Here is a 21,396-nt window from a genome sequence, read left to right on the forward strand (position 1 = left end):
GTAAGGGGGAGGGGGAGACAGCACCGTTGGGGCCTTTGAAAAGGTGCATAGCCACCGCTAGGTCTACACCCAAATGTCTGCACGTCTGGGTCTCGTCGAACGTACATCTATTCCATCTACTAACCTTGTGGCTTAGTTACGACTTAGTCATCATCTCATCTCATTTGGGAAAGACTAGTTTTCATTTATGCTAACTAAATTTGGGCCCATGTGACATATACAAGCTTAACCACACACCCAAGCCATACCATTTGTCAAAAAGATACGGTAAGATGTTCATATTATAAGTATGTATTTACATTATAGCAATTAAGTCGAACACAAAAGAACGGTAAGTTTAATGAGAACTCATGGTGTCGCTTTATGTCTTCTATGCTCACAGGGAATTGATTTTGACGCAGCTCTGTTTTCTCCGAGTTGGACAAGATTTGGCGAACTTGACGAAGCACATAGTGAGTACTGTGATAATACTATTTAATAACAGATTGTGATTTTTTTTCAATTTTCTTTTTTTTTTTTGGGGGGGGGGGGTTGTCAGTAGCCCATGATGACCTGGTATCTTTTGTCCTTTACGTTTCGTTCTTCTCACAGTCATGCACAGTAAAGTCGAATTTCTAAACTGTATAGTGGGTATGTGTATGGGAGAGTGGCGTCTTGTCTTGTCCTAGAAATTCCCAGAACATCAAGAAATTGCCGAGAGCTAGCTAGACATTCAGGGGCGGATCCAGCTTTTTATAAAGGGTTGGGGTGGTATGCGAGGGAGCTAAGCGACCGAGTTCAAGCGAGCGGAGCGAGCGAGGGGGGGTGTGGGAGGGGGGTGTCCCCCCTCCCACAGTAGGGAAAATTTTTGAAAATCTGTGTGTGAAAATGGCGTTTTCTTGCATCTAAAACACCACTATTTTTGGTATAGAGGTCGTTGCCAAATTAACCCCCATGAAAATTAAGTTGCATGTTCCTGCAATGTAAGGCCAGTTAGCAACACAGATACAAAGAATTGGGGACCTTGGAATAAGCACTGTTAGCCTAATACTTTTATTGTGAACAGCTTTTCACTGAAATAAAATTACAAGTTTAAAATAAAAGATAAGATTAAAAAAAAGTCCCCGGATTTTTTTTTTTTCGGGGGGGGATTGCAACCCCCAACCCCCCTCTAGATCCGCTTCTGACATTCATTAGTCCACGCAAAAATTTATATTTATTGACATAACAGAGTATTACTGATCACCACAACTCTCTAAGACCTAAAGAAAGTGACCGAGTACTTTTATTTTCTTCGAAAAGATATTTCCGAGAAAGTGTGCTTCTAGGAAAAAACGAAGATTGTCTTTCGAGAGCCATTCCCAACTATGCACATCGTAATTCGCATCATTTGTTGTAACGCACTATTCATCCAAAGTGTGCTCGACAAAGAAAACAGTAAATGCACTTTCTTGTAATAATCAATATTCAATGCAAAATCTTTTTTTGTATTCTTATTTTTTAAACAATTTTTAATTAACTGTATTCTTTTTTACTGTATATTTCCCTTATTAGCCACGCGCTTTTACAACCCGGCATACCAACGCACGCCCAAAGAAGAGCTTCTCTTCTCTCACCAAACTCGAACGATTTTTGAGAACGTTCGTGCATCGAGAGCTCCGACCAATCAGGAGACGCCTATCATCAAGGAATTCCCGTCGACGTCAACGGCTCTTCAATGGCTTGTGGGCGGCATAGACGATACCCCTTCGCGTCTGGAATCGCTGGCGCCGAAGTCAGACGATCATTTCGATGGCGGGAACCACATCCAGGTGCTGGTGACTGGATGTATTCCTATAGTTGGTAGCATCATCAAAATATTCCAACCTGAGGCTGTCCTTGATTCTAAGAACGGAGTGTGACTGTGTTGGATTTTTTTTTATTTCCTCAATCAGAGGTACTTTTTTTCTTCAAATTCCTTTTTCATTTTAACAATTTCTTTCGAGACACAGTGCCTGTAGAGTTTCAAAACAAGTTACATATAAACATGCAGTAAACATCGATTATTTAATCTAAAATGAAAAAAAGATGACATTTCTATATCGGGTTAAAGCTGTTGGATTTAAAGTGCCAGCAATATCTGCCGTTTTGATACAGAAATTGAATATGCGATTATTGTGTGTAGAGTATTTGATCCATTATGTTGAACTGCGTCTTGGTGGAGGTGAATCATAATCATATTTATCTTGGGAATCTGAAGGTATTAGAGTTCCGTGTTTCGCGCTTTTCACTCCTACATTATTGTACTTTGCATTATGTTGTATTGATCATTTGCGTTATTATTTACATTGAATATTGAAGCTGAATATTTCATTGATAATTGATGTTGTATTGACTATTGCTCATGTATCTTGCTGGAAATTGGATAAAAGAGAATAAAATGAAATTAAATTTAAACGAACTGGTAAAATAAAATCAAGACAAATCAAATCAACTTAAATAAAAATAGACAAGAAAAAACATTACAGCATATTGACGTTTTAGTGCTGTATTTGAAATCCCCAGCATGGTTTAATTTCTCAAACTCTTACATTTTCTTCCTAAAGAAATATTATTCTTGTTTCTAATTAGCAAGTTTGAAATTATAAAATTTCTTTTGACAATAATCATTAAATATAGAATAAACGAACTTTGGTTGATGCGCCATTATATGTTTATCAATATCATTAATATGAATACATGTAGGTGTGTGTGTATCTAAGTGCGATTTTGTAATTAGTTAATTCTTGCGACCAGTCTTTTTACGTTTTATACATCAACTGGGGACGTCCCCGGTGACTCATCTCATTTCGAACTGTCTTATATAGTAAACGCATGATTTCTATTAAAAAAAGATCCCCATCGGTCAATTAAACTCACGTTGTGTGTGTAGGGGTAGGAAGCGTCCCCAGTTGTCTGATTATGCTCATGTTTTGTCTGTAAATGAGTCGAGTACGTGGAGTAATTCAAATTTTGGAAGTATGAGGCCACACACACACACACGTCCCCACTTTGACGATTAATGATAAATGAGTCCCCGATTTTCAAATTACAAGTGTGTTGGGGTGGTTGTGGTTGTGGGTGTGCTTGGAAGGATGTCTTTGGGACTGCGTGAGGGAGCAATGGGTGAGGGTGTGTTGGTGGGTGGGTGTGGGTGTGTGTGAGAGAGAGAAAGAGAGAGAGAGAGAGAACTGAACACAAAGAAATTCTCCCGCCACACCAACAAAACTGACTGCAAACCGAGCAATGGAAAATTTGACATATTGGACCTTGATCGGTCTGGAGTGTGATTGTGGCAGAAAATTCATGAGAACTAAGGTCATGAAGGTTGCACATTCTATTTCATACGGCTTATTTTATTAATCCGGATGTAAAGTTCCGCGAAGATTGAATTTAATCCGTTAATAACAGATAAAAGGAAGGCCAGATGATATCCTTAATATATCATGATGAAGCGAGTCATTCGTTGCATCTATCTGCAGTAGTGGAGTACTCTGGATGGTCATAGCACGCATTATTTCATTCGCTTTTATTTTAGGTAAGTAAATTTTGTTATTTAATTTGGTTAGAATCTGTTTTCTTTCGGGAGATGGGCAATAATAATTAAAGCGAATGGCGAAAATAATATTACAACCATCACCCCATTGGCATCATCATCATAAACACCACCAAATCATCATCGTAATCATCATCATCATCAAAACATCATCAGTACCACATACATCATCGTAACAAAAAAGAAATCATCACTATAAACATCACTGTTATTAACATCATCATAATCAACTACATCATTATCTTCAACCTAATCATTCTAATCGGTCATGGTGGCTCAGTGGTAGAGCGTCCGCCTCATGAGCCGGAAGTCGTGGGTTCGATTCCCGGCCGAGTCATACCAAATACTTATAAAAATGGGACCTTCTGCCTTCTTGCTTGGCGCTCAGCAATTAGATTGGAGAAGGGTAATAATAACATTATTATGTTATGAAGGGCCCCTGGTAGAGCAGTTTTCTAACTGAAGTGGCTACCCTGGGTAAATTAAACATTATTATTATTAGTAGTAGTAGTAGTATCATTATTATTACACTGTAAACAGTAAGTGCTAATTTAGTAAGTGCTAATTTAGCACTTACAGTGCTTGTATAGTGACTGTACTACGAGTGCTGATTTTCAAATTTAAACTAGAAAATCAGCACTCGTAGTACAAGCACTGTAAGTGCTAAATTAGCAATTCATTTTTAAACAGTGTATTATTATTATCATCATCATCATCCCCATCACCATCATTGTCATCACCATGATCACCATGGACTCATCATCATTTTTGTCACCATGATTCATTGGGTGATTTCAAGTCCGGTGTTGGCCTTGGTGTTGGTGTTGAAATTTGGATTGCTTCCCCTGGCTCCAAAACTTCTTCATAGTTTGCAAAACTGATCCAGATCACATTCACGACACCTCAACAACTAGTTAGTTACTTTTCTGGACCATCTTCATTTTAAGTTTGGCGTTATAATCGTGTAAAAATTGACCTAACACCAACACCAAAAGGTCAACACCGTACTTGGAATCACCCATTATTCTCATCCTCCACATCATCATCAGTAAAAGGGAAGCGCCAAAGGTCCAGGACATCATTGTTTCAAAAAATTGTTTTAAAAATAATAATAAAAAATTTCTTTCCTTATTTCAGCATGATCAAATGTAATAGTGCATCCGGACACACACACACACAAAAAAACATTTCTATTACATTTTTATCTCGAAATTGGAATTGACAAAACATACATATAAATTGACAACTAATTATAAATAATTAAATAGTTCTGTATAATACCGTCACAGGCAAAAGAAAAAAAATCCCCCCAAATGTAATAACTTGTGATTCAGTTCAATAAACGTCATTTGTTTGATCAAAATGACCTTAGTAACTGAGAGGGTCTAATCAGAATTTAAACGGATTAAAATCATCAACTCGCGGTTTGGCTTCTGGAAAGATAAGCGCTTTCAGTACACCTGTTGCCGTTGCAGAGTGCAAAGGCCAAGGGTGAATATTTAAGAAAATAACGAAAATGTATTTCTTTTTTTCAGAAACTTGAATGCATTGATGTCATGTTTTATTATCATTCAGTCTTGAGGAAATGCGAGAGTAACTAAGAATTGCGTAACAGTTGCGTAGCAAATAATAATAAATGAGAATTATATATATTATATAAATTCAAGAAACATTTAGATGTATATCTTGTGATATTGGAGAGGCCACTAAATGCATAGCCTATAATTTGCAAGTTCTTAAATAATAATGGGCCTAATTTTGCCGTTGCAAGTAACTGAGTCAAACAAACGATGATATTACGCATCAATACAAAAATGATTGTTATAATAATTATATAACATCACTTTGAGAGTGAAGCGAAGCAAATATTGATTGTCTTCGTTTTAATTGTCTCAGTCTGTCCTATATTTCCATAAATAACCAATATTTCAATAACTGATTGATTACTCTGAATAAAACTGCAGTTTGTTCAAACGATATACCTCTAGATATCCATGGCAACGACTGGCTCATTGTTTGCCAGTTTGGCAGCATGCTTCTTCATTGTGACGTCATCGCTTCCTATTGATGATGTGAGCCTCGACTTGTCTCCTAGCATTATCAACTTTCTTGGTGTTGGCTATAACATACTCTCAGGTAAAGTGATGAAGACATGGATAGGGAGAAATGGGTGAGGAAGAGAAAGAGAGAGGATGGAGACAGTGAGAGACATACAAAAAAGGGAGTGGGTAGTGAGCAAGGAAAGGGATGAGATGGTGAAAGGGGGAGATGGGGGTACAATGTCAAGCCTGCTCTTTTTAAAGGTATCTTAAAGGTATATTGCTCATAATCATGATAATCTTGTTTGAAGAAATCTAACTGGTCATTCTCTTTCGTTAAAGGGATGGTCCGGGCTGAGCGTATCTATAGCTTAATGAATTGAGAAAATGCTGAAAATTTCATAAAATCGGTGACAACAAAGTTATTGAATTTCAAAGTTTAGCAATATTTTGTGAAAAAAGTCGTCATGAATATTCATTAGGTGGGGTGATGATGTCACATCCCCACTTGTTGTTTTTATTATATGAAATTAGGTTTATTCATTTTTTTTGCTAAAGAACTAGAAAAATTGGATCGACAACTGATCTAGTGCTTTAGATATTTATTGCTGCAAGCAGCTTATGTCTTCATAAGGGAGACATATTATTCACACAAGTATGAAATAATGAAAAAAATATGATTTTCTGTAATAACATAAGAAAACGGAAGGTGAGGATGTCACATCATCATCCGCACCTAATGAATATTCATGACGACTGTTTTCACAAAATATTGCTAAACTTTAAACTTAATGTGTTTAGGGGGATGGGTTTGGCAATTCCCTCAATTAATTGACTGACACACTATTACAGGCTTTCAGCATTATTATGTCGGCCATCTCTCGATCCTGATTGGTTAGAAGTGACCGGGTTCTTGGGGGCACTATCGTTACGATATCACATTATACCGGGCAATATTTCTAACCATTTCTTTAACTTTAAAGCTGGTCATTAATTTTTGTTATGACTCGACATCATGACATGTCTACATACATTTTACGAAAGGCAACCCGGATGGCGGTGACGTCACAAACGGTGAAGTCGACCCAGGACTGTTAATGACAAGGCGGATTCTAGACATGACGTATGGCAACGGTGAGCTCTCATTGGACGGCCGATATCAGATACCTGATCAGGTGATTGTTACACCACGTGACAGCTGCACACAGGACAGTCACGTGTTCCACAATACAAGAACATACCAGGAAAAGCTGGAGAATGATGTTGAGCTAGACGGTAAGACTCGACCAGTAAGGCCTTGCATGGAACTAATTTGTATGGTAGTTTTCAACTGAGAGCTTCATTTATACATAACAAAAGACAATTTATTAATATTAGTCGGATTCGGGCATAGCCCTAGTGAACATTATGTGTGATACGGATTGATTAAGAGATAAAAACAATCCACTCATTTATGATTCTGTTTTAGATCAATATGCCTGAAATGAAAGAAAATAAATATTAAATGTGGAGACGATTCTCAAAGTCTTAGGAAACTTTATCTTGGAACAGGTTCGATTCACTTCTTAAACTGTGGAAACAATGGAATACTCATCCTTCCATAAAGCATAATAAGAGTTATATAAACATTGCTTCGATCCCCAGTCCCCTTTCTTGGACTGGAGTAGAATAAACTGGTAAAAAGCCAGTTCTTTCCAGTTTAAACAATGCAATGGTTTATGTGAAATTTATTGAGCGCTTAATAGAATAAATTGTTATTGAGCCATTTATTGAGCTATTCATGAAAATTCAAAGAACATACATACTTTCTGCAATATGATAATGTATCCATAATGGAAAGATCAATTTGATAGTTTCTACCTCCCAGAGGTTATGTTATTTTATAGAATTTGTTCATTATCTGATTATTATCCAAGCCTTCAACAATTTGAAATCTTCATAAGATATTAAACTATTATAATGTTTTTTTAGAGTAAAATCGTGATTGACGTTTACCAAGTTTTCCCAAACAAACGGTTTTAATTTAGTTATTCATGTTTATCTCATTAATGTCAATATCAACAGAAATTGAGCTCAGAAGATTGTTCGCCGGTTTCCAGTTTTCAAAGAGCGGACGTGTTTTTCGAATCTTCTACTTCTTTGAAAACGCACTTTAAACTTTTCGCAATATTAGCGTCCTGTTGCTCAATTCCTGTAATTGAATATTTATGAAAGTGTAATGAATATCAATGTATGGACAAACATCATTTCTAGTAATTATTTTGGACAAACATGTATTTCAGGTGTTGACGTTGCTGGCTTTCCATAGTTGCGATAGTTCAGATCAATCGCAACTCTTTGTAAGATGGACCCCAGGTCTTGGGGGTGGTGACTATAGCCCCTCATGATATTTCAAGTAGTTAAAAAAGAGGGAAAGGAAAAGAGATAAGAATCTAGAGAGCAAGTGAAAAAGATGGAATATAAAAAGAGAGGTCTTGATTGTGTCACTCTAATAATGCCAATATTATTGAATTGTTAGTAAAAAAAAATGATGCCTTCTTGTTAGGTCTCTTCCACCCCATCAAAATTCTTTGGCGGCGCCCCTTGATGTAACGGTGCTGAATCAGTGATTCATTGCATTCTCATCTCTTTTTTTCTTTTTCATTTTGAAGGTTATCAATCTATTCTAGAGAGAGGCGAGAAAAAGAACTTCGTTTACTTCGAAGAAGAATCCATTTGCAGCCATGGCGAGGCACGATACAAGAACGCGATGGCTGAAGCTGACAGATATCCTCTCTCAAGATCGTTTGTCATCGACGCATGCGCACTACCAGCCTACTTCAAAGTGGCGGATTACAGGTCGTTCTTGCATAAATGGGGAACTGTGAGTCAATCATTCTCACATTTTTTTTTCTGATTAAGAAGTTGTGTGATTTTTAGGGCAACGATCGAATTTAGAGCCAAAAGTCGATCGAGACATGAGGCCGACTCAAGACATGTTTGTTTTTGTGGGGTTCTTATTATGTCATGCCACATGTTTACTGCACTTTTCCTGGATTTTGCTCTTTTGTTGGAAATAAGCATTTTAGGTACCCAAGGTCCAGGCATCGCGGAGAGGTTTTGAAAATGGGGGAGATGGGGGGTGAGCATGCCAAAAAATCACTATCAGATGGCAGTTTTTACGTTTTTGTACACAGTGATGAAGAAAAGTGGGAAGGGGTTGAGGCTTCAGCCCCCGCGAGTTCTGCGGAGCCTGCATACAATTTTCGCCCCCTACACGTGGCTGTTGTCTCTGGTCACATCGTTTTATAAATTTCAACCTTGAATTACAGGGTTGGATTTCATGAAAGGACAGTTACCATAGTAACAGTCAATCGAAATCAAGGATAGCTGTCAGACCTGCCAACTTGTCGGACGATAATTGATGACGAAATGGCCCCCGTGTCTCTCGATTATGTATGTTTTGTTTTTGTTCATTACAGGGTGTGGTCGTCGACGTTGAGGTCGGTACGAAGGTTATTAAGCGATTCAGGTCATCTGACACCGATTTTGTAAAGCACATTAGTAAAAAGGTAAACAATCATTTGTAGATAGAATTTGGCTAAGCCTCAGTCAGTTACTCTTGGACAGTCGTGAAAACCTTGTATTCTGTTCTTGTGCGGTGTTTTTTTCTCGAAAACCCTTGCGTGATCCGAACGGCGACACGTCATTTGGTCCTGCGACAGTTGCACCTGGCTTAATGTCGTCTGAGACGTAGGGTTAGGGTTGTTATAGTATTTTATGTTAGGTTTAGGGTGAGCTTTGTGGTAGGGTGTAGTGTTAAACCCAGGGTTGAAGTTGGTCCTTCGATTAGTGTGTGGAATTAAGAGCGGAGCAATTGCCGCCAGAGCAAATGTCATGGAACCGACTCGAACAGATCGGCATCTTTCTTTTTTCAGGAACGATTGAGCACGGAAATCATCCCGTTAACTATTCCCTAAACCCTGATGTTTTCATAATATACCAAAATCTTAATTTTGTGGTAATGCAATTAAAATATTGATCATTTTGCTAAGTTTGTAGAAAGAAATCGGAAGTTCCGGTTTGCTTTGTTCTGGGAAGCACTGTATGTATATATTGAATATGAATAACTTTCTACACGTAGTATCCGGAAGCGCTCAAGTCTGGCGGCGGTTACATGGGATATTCCAGTTCTGTGGTTGTAGACATTGGTGCAATCTCGTCAAAGCTCGATAGCCCGGATTTCTTCGGAGAGCACTCGGAGACGCTTCGCATCGGAGGATATGACCGACCGGAACCAATCCGTATCAAGGTCATAGGCATTCATGAGGTAGGCTTTTGAATTTAGAATATTTCAAATTCGACGGATAAGATTTCGAATCTAGGTTTTAAAATAATACTCATAATCTACTCATTGTTATCTGTTCATATTTATCTACTCATTTATGTCTTTTTATTATTTGGACTTTTGGTTATCTATTTTATTTATTTTATTCATTCTCTTTTGGCTGGTACAGATTTTACTTGGGATGGGGTTCTAATACAATGAAACTCCTCTGATAACAATTAATTCCCATTTTCATATCTAAATGATTTACGAGATGCTAGCTTCACAATGGCTTAAAATCCTGTCGGAATGGTTGGGGTATGAGACGGCTTCTTTCAAATGATTTTCAGGACAATTATTTGACAATTGAATATGCAAGGTATTGAAATGGGTGCCACAGTTGGTAACATGCTTAATGCAGAACTTGACGTTTGGAAATCAATGTTCCCGGTTACCATCCCTTTTTTTTTAAACTATCCTCATAGATCTTTACAGATGTCTTTTGGCAGCTGTTGGATGAATACGTAACAGATGGACTTTGTGACGTCACTTTCAAAACCCGGATGGCGGGGGTACGCAGTAACATCAGACGTGCACTAGAACAGTTCGCCGGTCGGAACAACGCTCAAATGGCAAAGGGTGACAAATTCATCAATTCTATTACAATTTACTATCTCTGTCATAGTAATGTAGTTGAATATAATTTTTAAAGTCGGTATCGTCAGATAAACATCATCTTTACAATCGGCTTTATTGTCAAATTATTTCATCGTGTCAGACTATCAAATGAAATATTCATACCAACAAAGCTTAGTCTGCTGTGCAAACCCTTTACTCGGGTTATAAACATGATAAAGGGGTGCGCATGCGCAGCCTACAAATACTTTTGTACTGAATGCCCCGAAACAGCACGTTGTAATTGTGCTAGTCTTATGTGGGACCCACTTTTTTTTAATCAAAGCTTAATCGATCAGGGATTGCGCCTGCAGACAAAACGAAACTGACGCCACCTGAATTAGGTAATCAACGGGTTAACCCTTTGCCCGCTGGAGCAGGGTGGTCTTAATATAGGGGAATACATAATTCAGTGGTCAGAGAGTTAATCTCTAAATCCAATGCCATTAGCAATGATATCGTATTAAAACATCCTTCAATATTTCAGACCCTGTGATACAGGTTCCCTTGACGTGGCCATATGGTACCTACACCCTTCCCATGCCTAAGGTTGGATGCCCCGTCGCACATTTCTACTGGAGAACAGGTAATGATACTTTTCTTAAAATCTGCTTGACCTTCGTCGCATTAGGGCTCCGAAACATAAAGCTTGCATGTACTAATATATAGCATTGGCGAATCAAGATCATTTTTTGAATGGAGATTAACATTTTGTTAAAGATACTAACCAGGAACAAATCAAAATTGTTTGTTTTGATATTTGCAATCCATCACCCACCTGTGTACAACTGGGTCCCAAATTACGAGATCTTCTCAATAATGGCAATGACCAAGTACGACTGTTGTTCATTCTGAATATCAGATAGGGTTCCTTGAGAATTATTAGCTTTTTACCGATCAAATTACGACTGCTATTTATTTTGAATATCTGAGAGGGTTTCTTGAGAATTGTCGGCTTTTCCGAATAACAATCCTGTAATCTTTGACTTGTTTGGTCATCAGATCTTGATAAAAATGATTCATCATTGCTTTTCCTATATGACCTTAACTGTTGCTAAAAACCTCCCCGGGAACTAGGTGAACTATTTATCAAACAACTGTTGATGTACAATCCGAAAGGCTTAGTTTTGCCAGAATATTCCGGAACCACTGATTGTGGTCAAGTTTGCAAACCAGGAAAAAGATGAAACAACCACTACAATTTATACAATTTATATTAGTCGTAGCTATGCCTATCAACGTTTTAAGCAGAATGCCTCTATCGGTGGTTCCCCTTTGATGTGTCCTTGGTTACAGGCTCACGCTTCCAGGACACCGAGAAGTACTTACCCAACAACTACTGGTCCGACCCATGCCATCTGGAGGGTCCTTACCACTTCTACAACGTCGAGCAGAACTTCTGTTCCAAGACCGTACCTGCAGAGGATGACTACGACTGGGAGTGGCCTCAGGGAGAATACTGCATCCTGAAGAAGGGCGCCGAGTGTCCCTCAGGTGAGAGTTCTTTCCATCATCATGATTAGTTTAATGGGAATTTAGAATGGGGTTGTGTGTATTTGAGAGTGGCGGTTAACATGGATACTGCATCCTGGAGAAGAGTGCCGGATGCCTCTCAGGTGAGAGTTTTTTTTACCATGGGGTTCTTCATGGTTGGGAGAGGCCTCTGTGAGAGTGCTGCATCCTGAAAACTGAAGAAGGGTGCCGAGGGGCCGTCCGGTGAAAGCTCTTACCATGGTTGCTTACTCGTTTGAAAAGAATTGGCTTATTTTCAAGTTCTTACGGAGAACTTGGTGTTGGAGAAGTATGGCTTGAAAAATCGTCACACAGTTTGATGAGACATGACCTGCAAGCTAGACCTGTGACATCAACTGTTCATTTGAATGGAAAGGTGGTTTGGTTATAAAGGTGTGGTTATTGGAGGAGGGTAGCCAATGTGTTCTCGCAGGGGGAACATCGGTTCTCTTGGATTTGTGTATAACTAGTACTATTATTACGCTAAGAAAAGAGTATTATCTTCTTGAAGAGTAAGGAATAGGCCATGTTTTTGCTTTTGAAGAATTATGGCGTATGTAGTGTTGTTAGGTTCGCTTAGAAACTCAGCTTTTCATTTAAAGATGTGAAATCCGATCTCAGTACCTTGGCATTCAGTAACTTTTATTCGACAGGTTTTGACGAAGGCTGGGTCCTCTGGGATGACAGCGACGTCCTCAATTCCAACCGAGCTACGGGTGAGCTCCCCGAGGGCGAGTACGATCGCGACACTCTGATGTACTTCTGCTGTCGTGAAGACGGTTCAGCCTCGACCGAAGTCTTCCTCCCGACCGACGACAACTTCTTCCTTTACCAGAAAGCTTCGACGTGCCAACAGGTGTTTGGGATGAGTGTTAACGAGGAGTTCTTCCGGTGGGACGGGGAGGACGATCGCGTGGTGCTTAGGGACTACGTTGGTGGAAGTACACCTTATAACACCGGTGAGGACAGCGATCATAAGATACACTACTGCTACTACTACACCGGTGAGATGGACTAACACGGAAGTATTAACATCAGACTATGGGCGTGCACCATTAGCTTGGGAGACAACATGGTAACCATGGGCCTACAATAGAGAGTTTTCGCAACCGCAACGGGATGGATTCAAGAACACAGTAAATGTATTAACAATGCCCGTCAAATGACAAAGAACCGCTGGTAGGTCTTTGTCAAAAATTGCTGAACCGGAACACCAGTTTCGTCCTACGTTTCGGAGCTGACGAAAAATTGCGAATTATGTCGTTTGCCCAGAGTCCAGGAAGAAACTGTTGATTTGATTCACCACTTTTCGGCAAAGTCTTCTTTGTTTTGATTTGTTATGAAGGGCGTTTGACAATACATTTTCCATGTTCTTGAATCCGTCGTCCGCCATGCTGGAGCGAAAATCAAGGGGTTTTAAGAAATTGATTGAATTTCAATATGGACGCATTAAAACGCAAAACCATCAACAGGATCATACATGATTAGATGAATGCAATATCGGCTGGCTAAAAAATAAGGGGAAAAGAATGAGAAAGAAAGAGATACGTAAAGGGGGAATAAGAAATTATTGTTTATTATATCAAGATTTGATTCGTGAGACATGTATCGTAATCGCATCATTTGGTCGGTGAAATACGACTCTTAGTGAATTCCTACAAACAAGCCTCAGAATGCCCCTCTTCAATATTTGTTTAGTGAGATATGTATCATGTTCATGATTGAATTGACAACAAAAAATGTTTCATGGGTTATGTGTAATTCTATAGTAAAATCAGCAAGTGCTTGCAAGACTTTAGATGACTATGGTGTGATATGTATGCTCTTCATGAATTCCTAAAAAAATGTCTTCTTTTTTGGGGGTGTCAGTATATGCAAAAAAAATTTCAGCTCGCGCTTTGCTCTCGCATTGTTTTGTGAGAGAGGTAGGCTTACGTGTCATGATTAAAAACATTTGCTTATAATGTCCTTTTTTAGGTCTGAATATCAAAACTTTTCAGCTCGCGCTTCGCGCTCGCATTATTTGATCAGTGAGATACATATCCGTTCCATGGGACAGTCCATAAAATATCTCTATTGGGTCAGTATAACTGGCAATTGAGCGCGCTTCGCACGCCATCTAAGTGCCTTAACATTTTTGCTGGTGCCCCACCATGCCATGACCCACTGTTTGTAAAGGTGTATCAGAACTTATCTTCTGTATCCAGTCATTAAATTTAAAAATGCAATTCATCTCATCGGGTCCGTTTGTTGTTTTGGGTATATTTCTTTCAATGTAACTTTCCTTCCTTTTCGTTTTGTTTTGTACGAGGCAATGCATATTTAATTGAACAACGCAAGTGGGTGCTCAATTGTGTGCGCACGTTTGGGATAATTTTCAATTATTACTCTAAATCGGTAGGCATATTAAAAGACAGAATTCATGCTTTTTTTACAGTATATTCGGATTATTGAGTAATAAATGGATTTCTGATTCTGCTGTGGATCAAGTATCGATTCCACACGAATTCTTACAACATTAGATATTGAAAAAATTTGCAACAAAATAAAAAAAATGCTTAACGCAAAACAGTAGCTTACATTAAACATGTTAAAGGTCGTCTCCCGGGTAAAAGTGGTTTAGTCACAGTCACTCTATTCAATTTCACACACAAAAGCGATGATACATGTTTCTGGTGCCTCTTGAATAATATAATGCGCTTTATGCTTCCGTATGTGGTAAAAAGCCACATACTATGGTGGAGGAAGTAAACGCGTAGCCTTCTTTTCATCGTGTCCCAATGAATTGATACTTTCATTCCTCTGCTTTCGACGTGCGCGCTATTCATCGACATCCAGCCTTTTGAAATGAAAATATATCAGAAAGGAAACTCAGTCGCTTTTCATGAGACTGAGAGAAACATCTGTTTGAGTAACAATAGTGAACAAATGAGTAACGGACTCTATTTCATTTCACTTTTTTATCCCCCCTCTACCTTTTTCAATGACGTTTCCTCGTCCCTCTCTGTAACTGGTGACTTATTTCCGAATGCACTTTTATTCCAAAAGTGGTTCTATGCACTTTTCTTTCTCCTTTTTTATATAGTGTATTTACGCAAAAAGGTAAACACCTTGCTTCCATAATCTGTCTCGTTCCCTCTCTTGATGTTCGTCTGTGTATATCATCCAATCATTTGTTTATTTATGTTTTATTTGATTTATTTGATGTTTTATTCTATTTTTACTTCTCTCCCCCTCTCTCACTTTTTCTCTTTATCTTTAAATATCTGTCTTCAATTTCTATTTTTTTTTGTTAGGTATGCAAAGTTATATCTTCATCGCATCAATACATTGTTACAATCCCTATGTTTTATACTACTTCTCTTTCTTTATATTTTGTTTTGTTCTCCTTTTCCTGACTAGGGCCCTCCTTTCTTTTCTTTCTCCACCTCTCCTTTATCTGTCTCTCTTCCTCCCATTTCTCTCTCTTCTTTCCTAATTATAATCATGTGCCCTCTGCAATATCATCTCCTTCATGAATTTACGAATACCCTATTCTTCTTTACACTGTCTTTCAGTTTCCATTGGCAATGAATATGACATTGTCCAACTCTGTATGCAAAACGAATCAATCTTTTATTTCCACGGGATCTATTGAAAGTCCCTGCTAGTCAAAGCTGGTCGGCCTTTCTCTTATTTTTTTCTCTCTCATATCCTCCCCTTTCGTTTCTTTTCTATTCTTTCTATCGCTCTGATGTTTTATCAGGCCTGGTGATAATAACGTTATGTTGAATTGGCCTTTTGACGAACAAAAACGCTGGCGCTTGCCATGATAATAAATATTTGTTTGCTTGATTCTTTACTTCGGAGTGAAAACGAAGGCATATCATTATTAGGAGAGGTCTGTGCATACACGCAGCGGCTTGCGTAGAGCAATGCAACGATATCAATGCTTGTCATTCTATTTGCCACCCTTCGGTGCGGCGTTTCCCTACACGAACCGTGCAAACTGTGACGAACGTGAAAAACTGCACTCCCCAGCTCTTCGAGGTATCTTAACTTAACTCTTTGGCAATATCACTTTTTTTTTGCTGAAAACATTGGAATTGGAAACATAATTTTTTTTCACAAGCATCGTAAATGATCTTAATTTTCGGTGGTGATGCGTGTATGAAATCGTTTGGTCTTCAGATGAAAATGAAAAGAAAACATCGCCAGCTCAGTGCTCCGTGGATCATATATATTTCGGATCATGCTCGCTGATGAAGTACCCTGGTATTGCACCCGCTTAAAGTTTAGGAGGTAAGTGGATGCCTGTCGTATCATGGGCGCGGTCACAAAGGGAGGAGTATGGGTGCATCCTTGTCACCCTTGGCAGAACTGGGTCAGGGGCGAGAGGGGGGGGGGGCATGAATCGGAGATGATTGCTGGTATCTGTGTTCGAGAGATGAGCGTTGAACTCAAAGGGGTCAAACGTAAATGAATTGCGTGTGAGTTTTTAACTAAGAAGGCACTTCACTGGATATGCTTTAAGCAATGGCGTATCGCGGGGGGGGGCCAAGGGTCACGTTCCCCGGGCGCCACTTTCAGGGGCGCGAAAAAATAAGAGAAAAGGCAAAGGAATATAGGCGCAGAAAGGGAATACCACTGAAGGTGATTAATACCAACACTTAGAAAATGAAATCTTTCAAGTCTTCACCCATGGATGAATGTTTGTGCCAACTTTTGATTAGCGATATACTAATTCTCTCCAAGAATTCCAACAAACAGTCCTTAAAGGGGAATCCAACCCAAATAAAAAATTGTTTTTATAAGGAAAATAAAAATCAGACAAGTTGATAGGTGAAAGTTTGAACAATATTGGACAAACAACAAGAAAGTTATGAATTTTTAAAAGTTGTAAATATTGGTAATCACTATACCCATGGAGACTTCAAATTGGCCGCATATGGGATGTCATAGTGATGTAAGGCAAGGACTATTCCTCTATGTACTCCAATACATATTTTGACTAAAATGTCATTTTTCCCAAAAGTTTTATTTCAAATTATATTTTTCTTTCATGAGGACATAAAACAATATACTACCTGGGTTATATTTAGATTACTGCCCCAGGGGAATGGGTACTTTGGAGAAAACCACAAATCCCTGATAATAAAGTACATGTCCTATGAGAAAGTTGTCCTTGCCCCTTGTAATAATTTACTTACTGAGTTGCCAATTTGAAATCTACATAATATTAGTGATCTCAATTTTAAAGCAGCTATAACTTTCTTATTTCTTGTCCAATTTCTTTCAAACTTTCACCATTCTGTTTAATTTATTTTTCTCCTTCCCGACACAACATTTTATGGCCAAGGCTGGATTCCCCTTTAAACATGTTAAATACCATTTTCAAACGCAAGTATCATACCTTTCCATCTCTGCTTGCGGGTTTGCATTTTGATACGTTACCATTCATTAATTCACACCAACAGTTCTGAAATAGGTCTCCATATATTTCTGGTTTAATTGTCAAAGCTTTCATCACGGGCTGATTTGATAAGAGTAATACAAATCCTCTTCATTAGTTTCTGTACAAACATTCATTAAAATGTCCCCTTTTAGGTGATGATATAATATAAAAAAATCATCTCGCGCTTCGTACTCGCATTATACCGATACGTATCCTTTTCATGAATTCCTAATCAATTTCTAGATTACATGAATGCCTTCCGGAGATGACCATTTGGGCTAACTCTCAGGTTGTCTAAATAACCGTTTGGTCTAACGTTCATTTGATCTAATATTTGTTCAGTCTAGTATCCATTTGTTCTGATGTCAAGCGTTAAGACAGGACATGGATCATGTGGATAATCAGTGACTAATCCATAGTCAAGGTAATGGGGTGTACCGTGTTGGCGCTATGGGGGGGGGCTAATCTTAACCCGCATCCTGTAGTCATGTTTATGAGAATCTGTTTCTCGGTCAAGACAGTGGTCAGAGGGCAGTCAGTTGTCGTAGGAAAGAGGCAAACACAAAAGAATGCACAGTTTGTCAGTATAGACAAAACAACGATGAGACCAAATGGTAATAAGACCAGGGGGCTCTCATACAAAAATAGAGCCAATCTTACGATTAATATCAATCGTATCTCCATGATAAACCATGTACCAAAGAGTTACAACTGATCGTCAAAATTGATCGTAGCCATATTTCCTCATGCTACTACAGACCATGGTGATTATTAGACCAAATGACAATTAGACCAAGTGGTTATTATACTCAATGGGTGTAGACGACATACTGATACGCCGAGGTTTAACAAACTGGGACATAGACCAACAAAATGATGATATATACACCACATTGGTATCAGAAAAAAATGTTTTAATTTATTTCTCACCATTTGATTAGACGAAATAGCAGTAAGACCAACTGATGCATAGACCAAAGCGGTATTTGATGAGTAGACGAAATGGCAATTAGAAAAAATGATAGTAGACAAAATGGGAATTAGACCAAATAGTAATAGACCCAAAGGATAAAAACGAGACCAAATAGTAATTAAACCTAAATAACCATTAGACAAAATAGTAAATGAACGAAAATGACTAGACCAACTGGTTATTAGACCGACTGATATTGTTAGACCAATTGTCTATTGCACCAAATCGCAGTAGACCAAGTGGTAATAAACCGATCCTGACGATAGCGACTTTGATATGGGCGTTTTGAGTTTGAATATCGATTAAAAACTCGGTGAAAGTAATCATAGTGACGAATTTCAAAAAAAAAATTATTCAACTTCAATATTACATGAGAAAAAGTCCCAATGCACCCTTACGGCAAAACGGGGGGGGGGGGGGTTGGAGGAATTTTGGGGTTCCGACGCAACACTACCCACCCTTTGGGTACTAGCAACTGGGATGTAGAATTATAAGTTGTTGCGCCATTTCCGAATAAAAATGAATATATTTTGTTCTTTTTTTTTAATTCCGGGAAGGGGGCGCCCCCAATTATGGGATTATGACCGTGACTCCTTAAGATAAAAATAACATAGCTTTTCCCTATGCTCCAAAATGTGATGTGATCATAGCAAATTGATTCAATTATAAATTTTTAATTTCATTCGAAGCGTGGTGGTTGTGAAAGAGGCAATGACATTTTTTGGACATTCCCTTAAATGTTTTTATTGTTCGCTATCTTGTCAAATCCTTTCGTATTCTTAGCAGTGAGGTAATTTGGGGATTGGCCTTGTACATAATTTTTTTTCTGTAAATTTTCTCCCTATCATACTAATTTTCTGCTCGCCGAAATCAATATTTCTTCTTTTATTCGACGAGGGTCAGCATGAAGCAGAAGCCCTATGTTTTGGGCGTGTTTTTTTTCTAATGTTACTTTATCATCATTGCCTTGGGTTTTCCTGAATTTTATGCCGGATCGGCGATCAGTAAATTTACCAAACCGTTAGCATCATACCTAGTATAAATCTTGCATTTATTTTTTTTAATTACAGTATCATTTATTGTGGCGTGAACTATATTAAGTCTCTCAAAGCGTTGAATATTTCATTGGCTTTGCATTCGGTTGTATATACTGCTGCTTTGGTGGTGGGTGAATAATGCTCTCTCACGGTGGCTATTGTGTCGCGTGGCGTTCGGTACACAAATCATTATTAATGGGACTATTGTTCCTTCTGCACCTGAAAATATCACTCTCCAGGCTTAATTTCCGGGAGAATAAAAGGCACATGATATTCGGTTCTCTCTACATTCACCGATAAAAAGTGTATCATTTCATGTATAACACGCTGCCAACATTGCATATTCAGTAGTTCCCCTGAGGAGGGGAGGGGCGGGGTGGGGATTGGGGTGAATAGTTGGAAGATAATATCAGATAATGTGAAAGGTTTGTTTCTGTCGATTCAGAAAATATATCAGGACATGGTGGAAATACCACCCTAGAAACAAAATTGGGGCCGGGCGAGAGAGAGAGAGAGAGAGAGAGGGAGGGAGGGGGTGAGAGAGGAAGGGAGAATGCGCCAGATGAAGAGATATTGAATATGAAAGATAGGGGGAAGTTGAAAGAGAGAGGAAGAGAGAGAGATGAATAAAGAATTCATGCGAAAAACCAGACCACCTTAACATGTTAAAGCTCTGATACTGGGTATATAGCATGCATTGTTAAATACCTGTATTGAAGGAGTGCACGAGAGATTGGCAGTAATGATGATGGTAATAATAATAACAATGATTACTATAATAATAATAATAATAATAATAATAATAATGTGACTTATAAAGCGCCAAATCCACTCTGTAGAGTGCTCAGGGCGCTTAAAGAGCGAATGGTTAAATAAAAACGTTTTTAGAAGACTTTTTAAAGTCTCGACATAGGTACATTTTTTATGTCTCCAGGAAGGCTATTCCACAAAGTGGGACATGCAAAAGCATATGCCCCCCCCCCCAAGATTTTGGAATAACAAGGTAGCCAGAAGTAGATGAGCGCAAAGACTCAGTCTGTAGTAATTGATAAATGAAATGAAAGACTCTAAACATTTGATAAATTTTGAAGTTTTACCCCCAGACGGTGACCGGAGCCTGCGAGAACATTTTCGGCCTTTTTTAAAATAAAAAACTAATCTTATGAAAGATTTTGATATGATTTTGAGCAAACAATATCATATTTGTCCTATTTTCTTTTATTTCCCTCTTTTCCTCCTTGTTCTTTTTTGTCGTGGAAATTATGAGGATGGGAACAAAGCCCCCATGCCCCCATTATATGCCAGTGGTCTTATAAGGGCAGTGTACAGTATTATCAGGACATATCTCTATATCCCAATACCACTCTTGCTATATCTAGTGAAAGCGGAGGGGTGGGGCATTTACTCTTAATTTCGTTTTACTTAAAATTAGATAAAAGATCGTACATTTGCTGGCTCGCATCGCTGGTGGAGGGGGGTGGGAGGAGTACATATTTTCTTTCTCGCCATCATGACGGGCATGACGGTCTGACCCTCGCAAACAAGATCCTTTATGAAGCAGGTGTAAGCGTAGAATAATGACATAATATTGATAATATTCCTTTACCTTTTCTTACATTTTTTATTTAAACTTTTTACCCCATCACTTCACTCTTTCAGCTACTTCCTTTGATATTGATATGTTGATGGTTATTACGATATTCCTTAAATTTCTTAGAACACGCAACAGAGCAATCGTGACAAAGGCCCCTGATACACATGCGTCTGGTTTGAAGCCGGTCCCGACGCCGGCTTTGGAGCCGCCTTTACGCCTGCAATTTGAAACCGCCTCGAGATCACTGTGCCCACTGATACACGAGGTCAGCGG

The 21,396-nt window shown here is 38.6% G+C and overlaps 2 protein-coding genes and 1 long non-coding RNA gene across 3 annotated transcripts in view; all 3 read left to right on the forward strand.

Annotated features, from left to right (window-relative positions):
* Positions 1 to 2,911, forward strand: part of LOC121429650 (folylpolyglutamate synthase, mitochondrial-like) — a 49,553-nt gene extending 46,642 nt beyond the window's left edge. The window contains exons 11-12 of the mRNA XM_041626792.1: positions 383 to 452; positions 1,534 to 2,911. Of these exons, the coding sequence (XP_041482726.1) occupies positions 383 to 452; positions 1,534 to 1,880 (417 nt within the window). The 3' untranslated portion in view covers positions 1,881 to 2,911. The remainder of the gene's footprint in view (positions 1 to 382; positions 453 to 1,533) is intronic.
* Positions 2,912 to 3,414: 503 nt separating this feature from the next.
* On the forward strand, positions 3,415 to 6,863 carry LOC121430375. The gene is made up of 3 exons (XR_005972023.1): positions 3,415 to 3,535; positions 5,542 to 5,689; positions 6,637 to 6,863. It is a non-coding gene; the product is annotated as an uncharacterized LOC121430375 (long non-coding RNA).
* Positions 6,864 to 8,243: 1,380 nt separating this feature from the next.
* Positions 8,244 to 13,719, forward strand: LOC121429823. The gene is made up of 7 exons (XM_041627064.1): positions 8,244 to 8,455; positions 9,054 to 9,143; positions 9,716 to 9,901; positions 10,384 to 10,537; positions 11,061 to 11,159; positions 11,870 to 12,067; positions 12,739 to 13,719. The coding sequence occupies exons 1-7, from the start codon at positions 8,342 to 8,344 to the stop codon at positions 13,101 to 13,103; spliced, it is 1,206 nt and encodes a 401-aa protein (XP_041482998.1). The 5' UTR covers positions 8,244 to 8,341; the 3' UTR covers positions 13,104 to 13,719.
* The last annotated feature ends 7,677 nt before the right edge of the window (positions 13,720 to 21,396 follow it).

Source organism: Lytechinus variegatus, chromosome 16, assembly GCF_018143015.1.
Source record: "Lytechinus variegatus isolate NC3 chromosome 16, Lvar_3.0, whole genome shotgun sequence".
NCBI classification, from domain to species: Eukaryota; Metazoa; Echinodermata; class Echinoidea; order Temnopleuroida; family Toxopneustidae; genus Lytechinus; species Lytechinus variegatus.

What these genes read in the sequence shown, in the direction of transcription:
- LOC121429823 (XM_041627064.1), top strand. Translation starts at nt 8,342, where the DNA reads ATGGCTGAAGCTGACAGATATCCTCTCTCAAGATCGTTTGTCATCGAC. An exon ending in TAAAGCACATTAGTAAAAAG is followed by an intron (nt 9,144 to 9,715) that starts GTAAACAATCAT and finishes TTCTACACGTAG; the next exon opens with TATCCGGAAGCGCTCAAGTC. An exon ending in CAACGCTCAAATGGCAAAGG is followed by an intron (nt 10,538 to 11,060) that starts GTGACAAATTCA and finishes TCAATATTTCAG; the next exon opens with ACCCTGTGATACAGGTTCCC.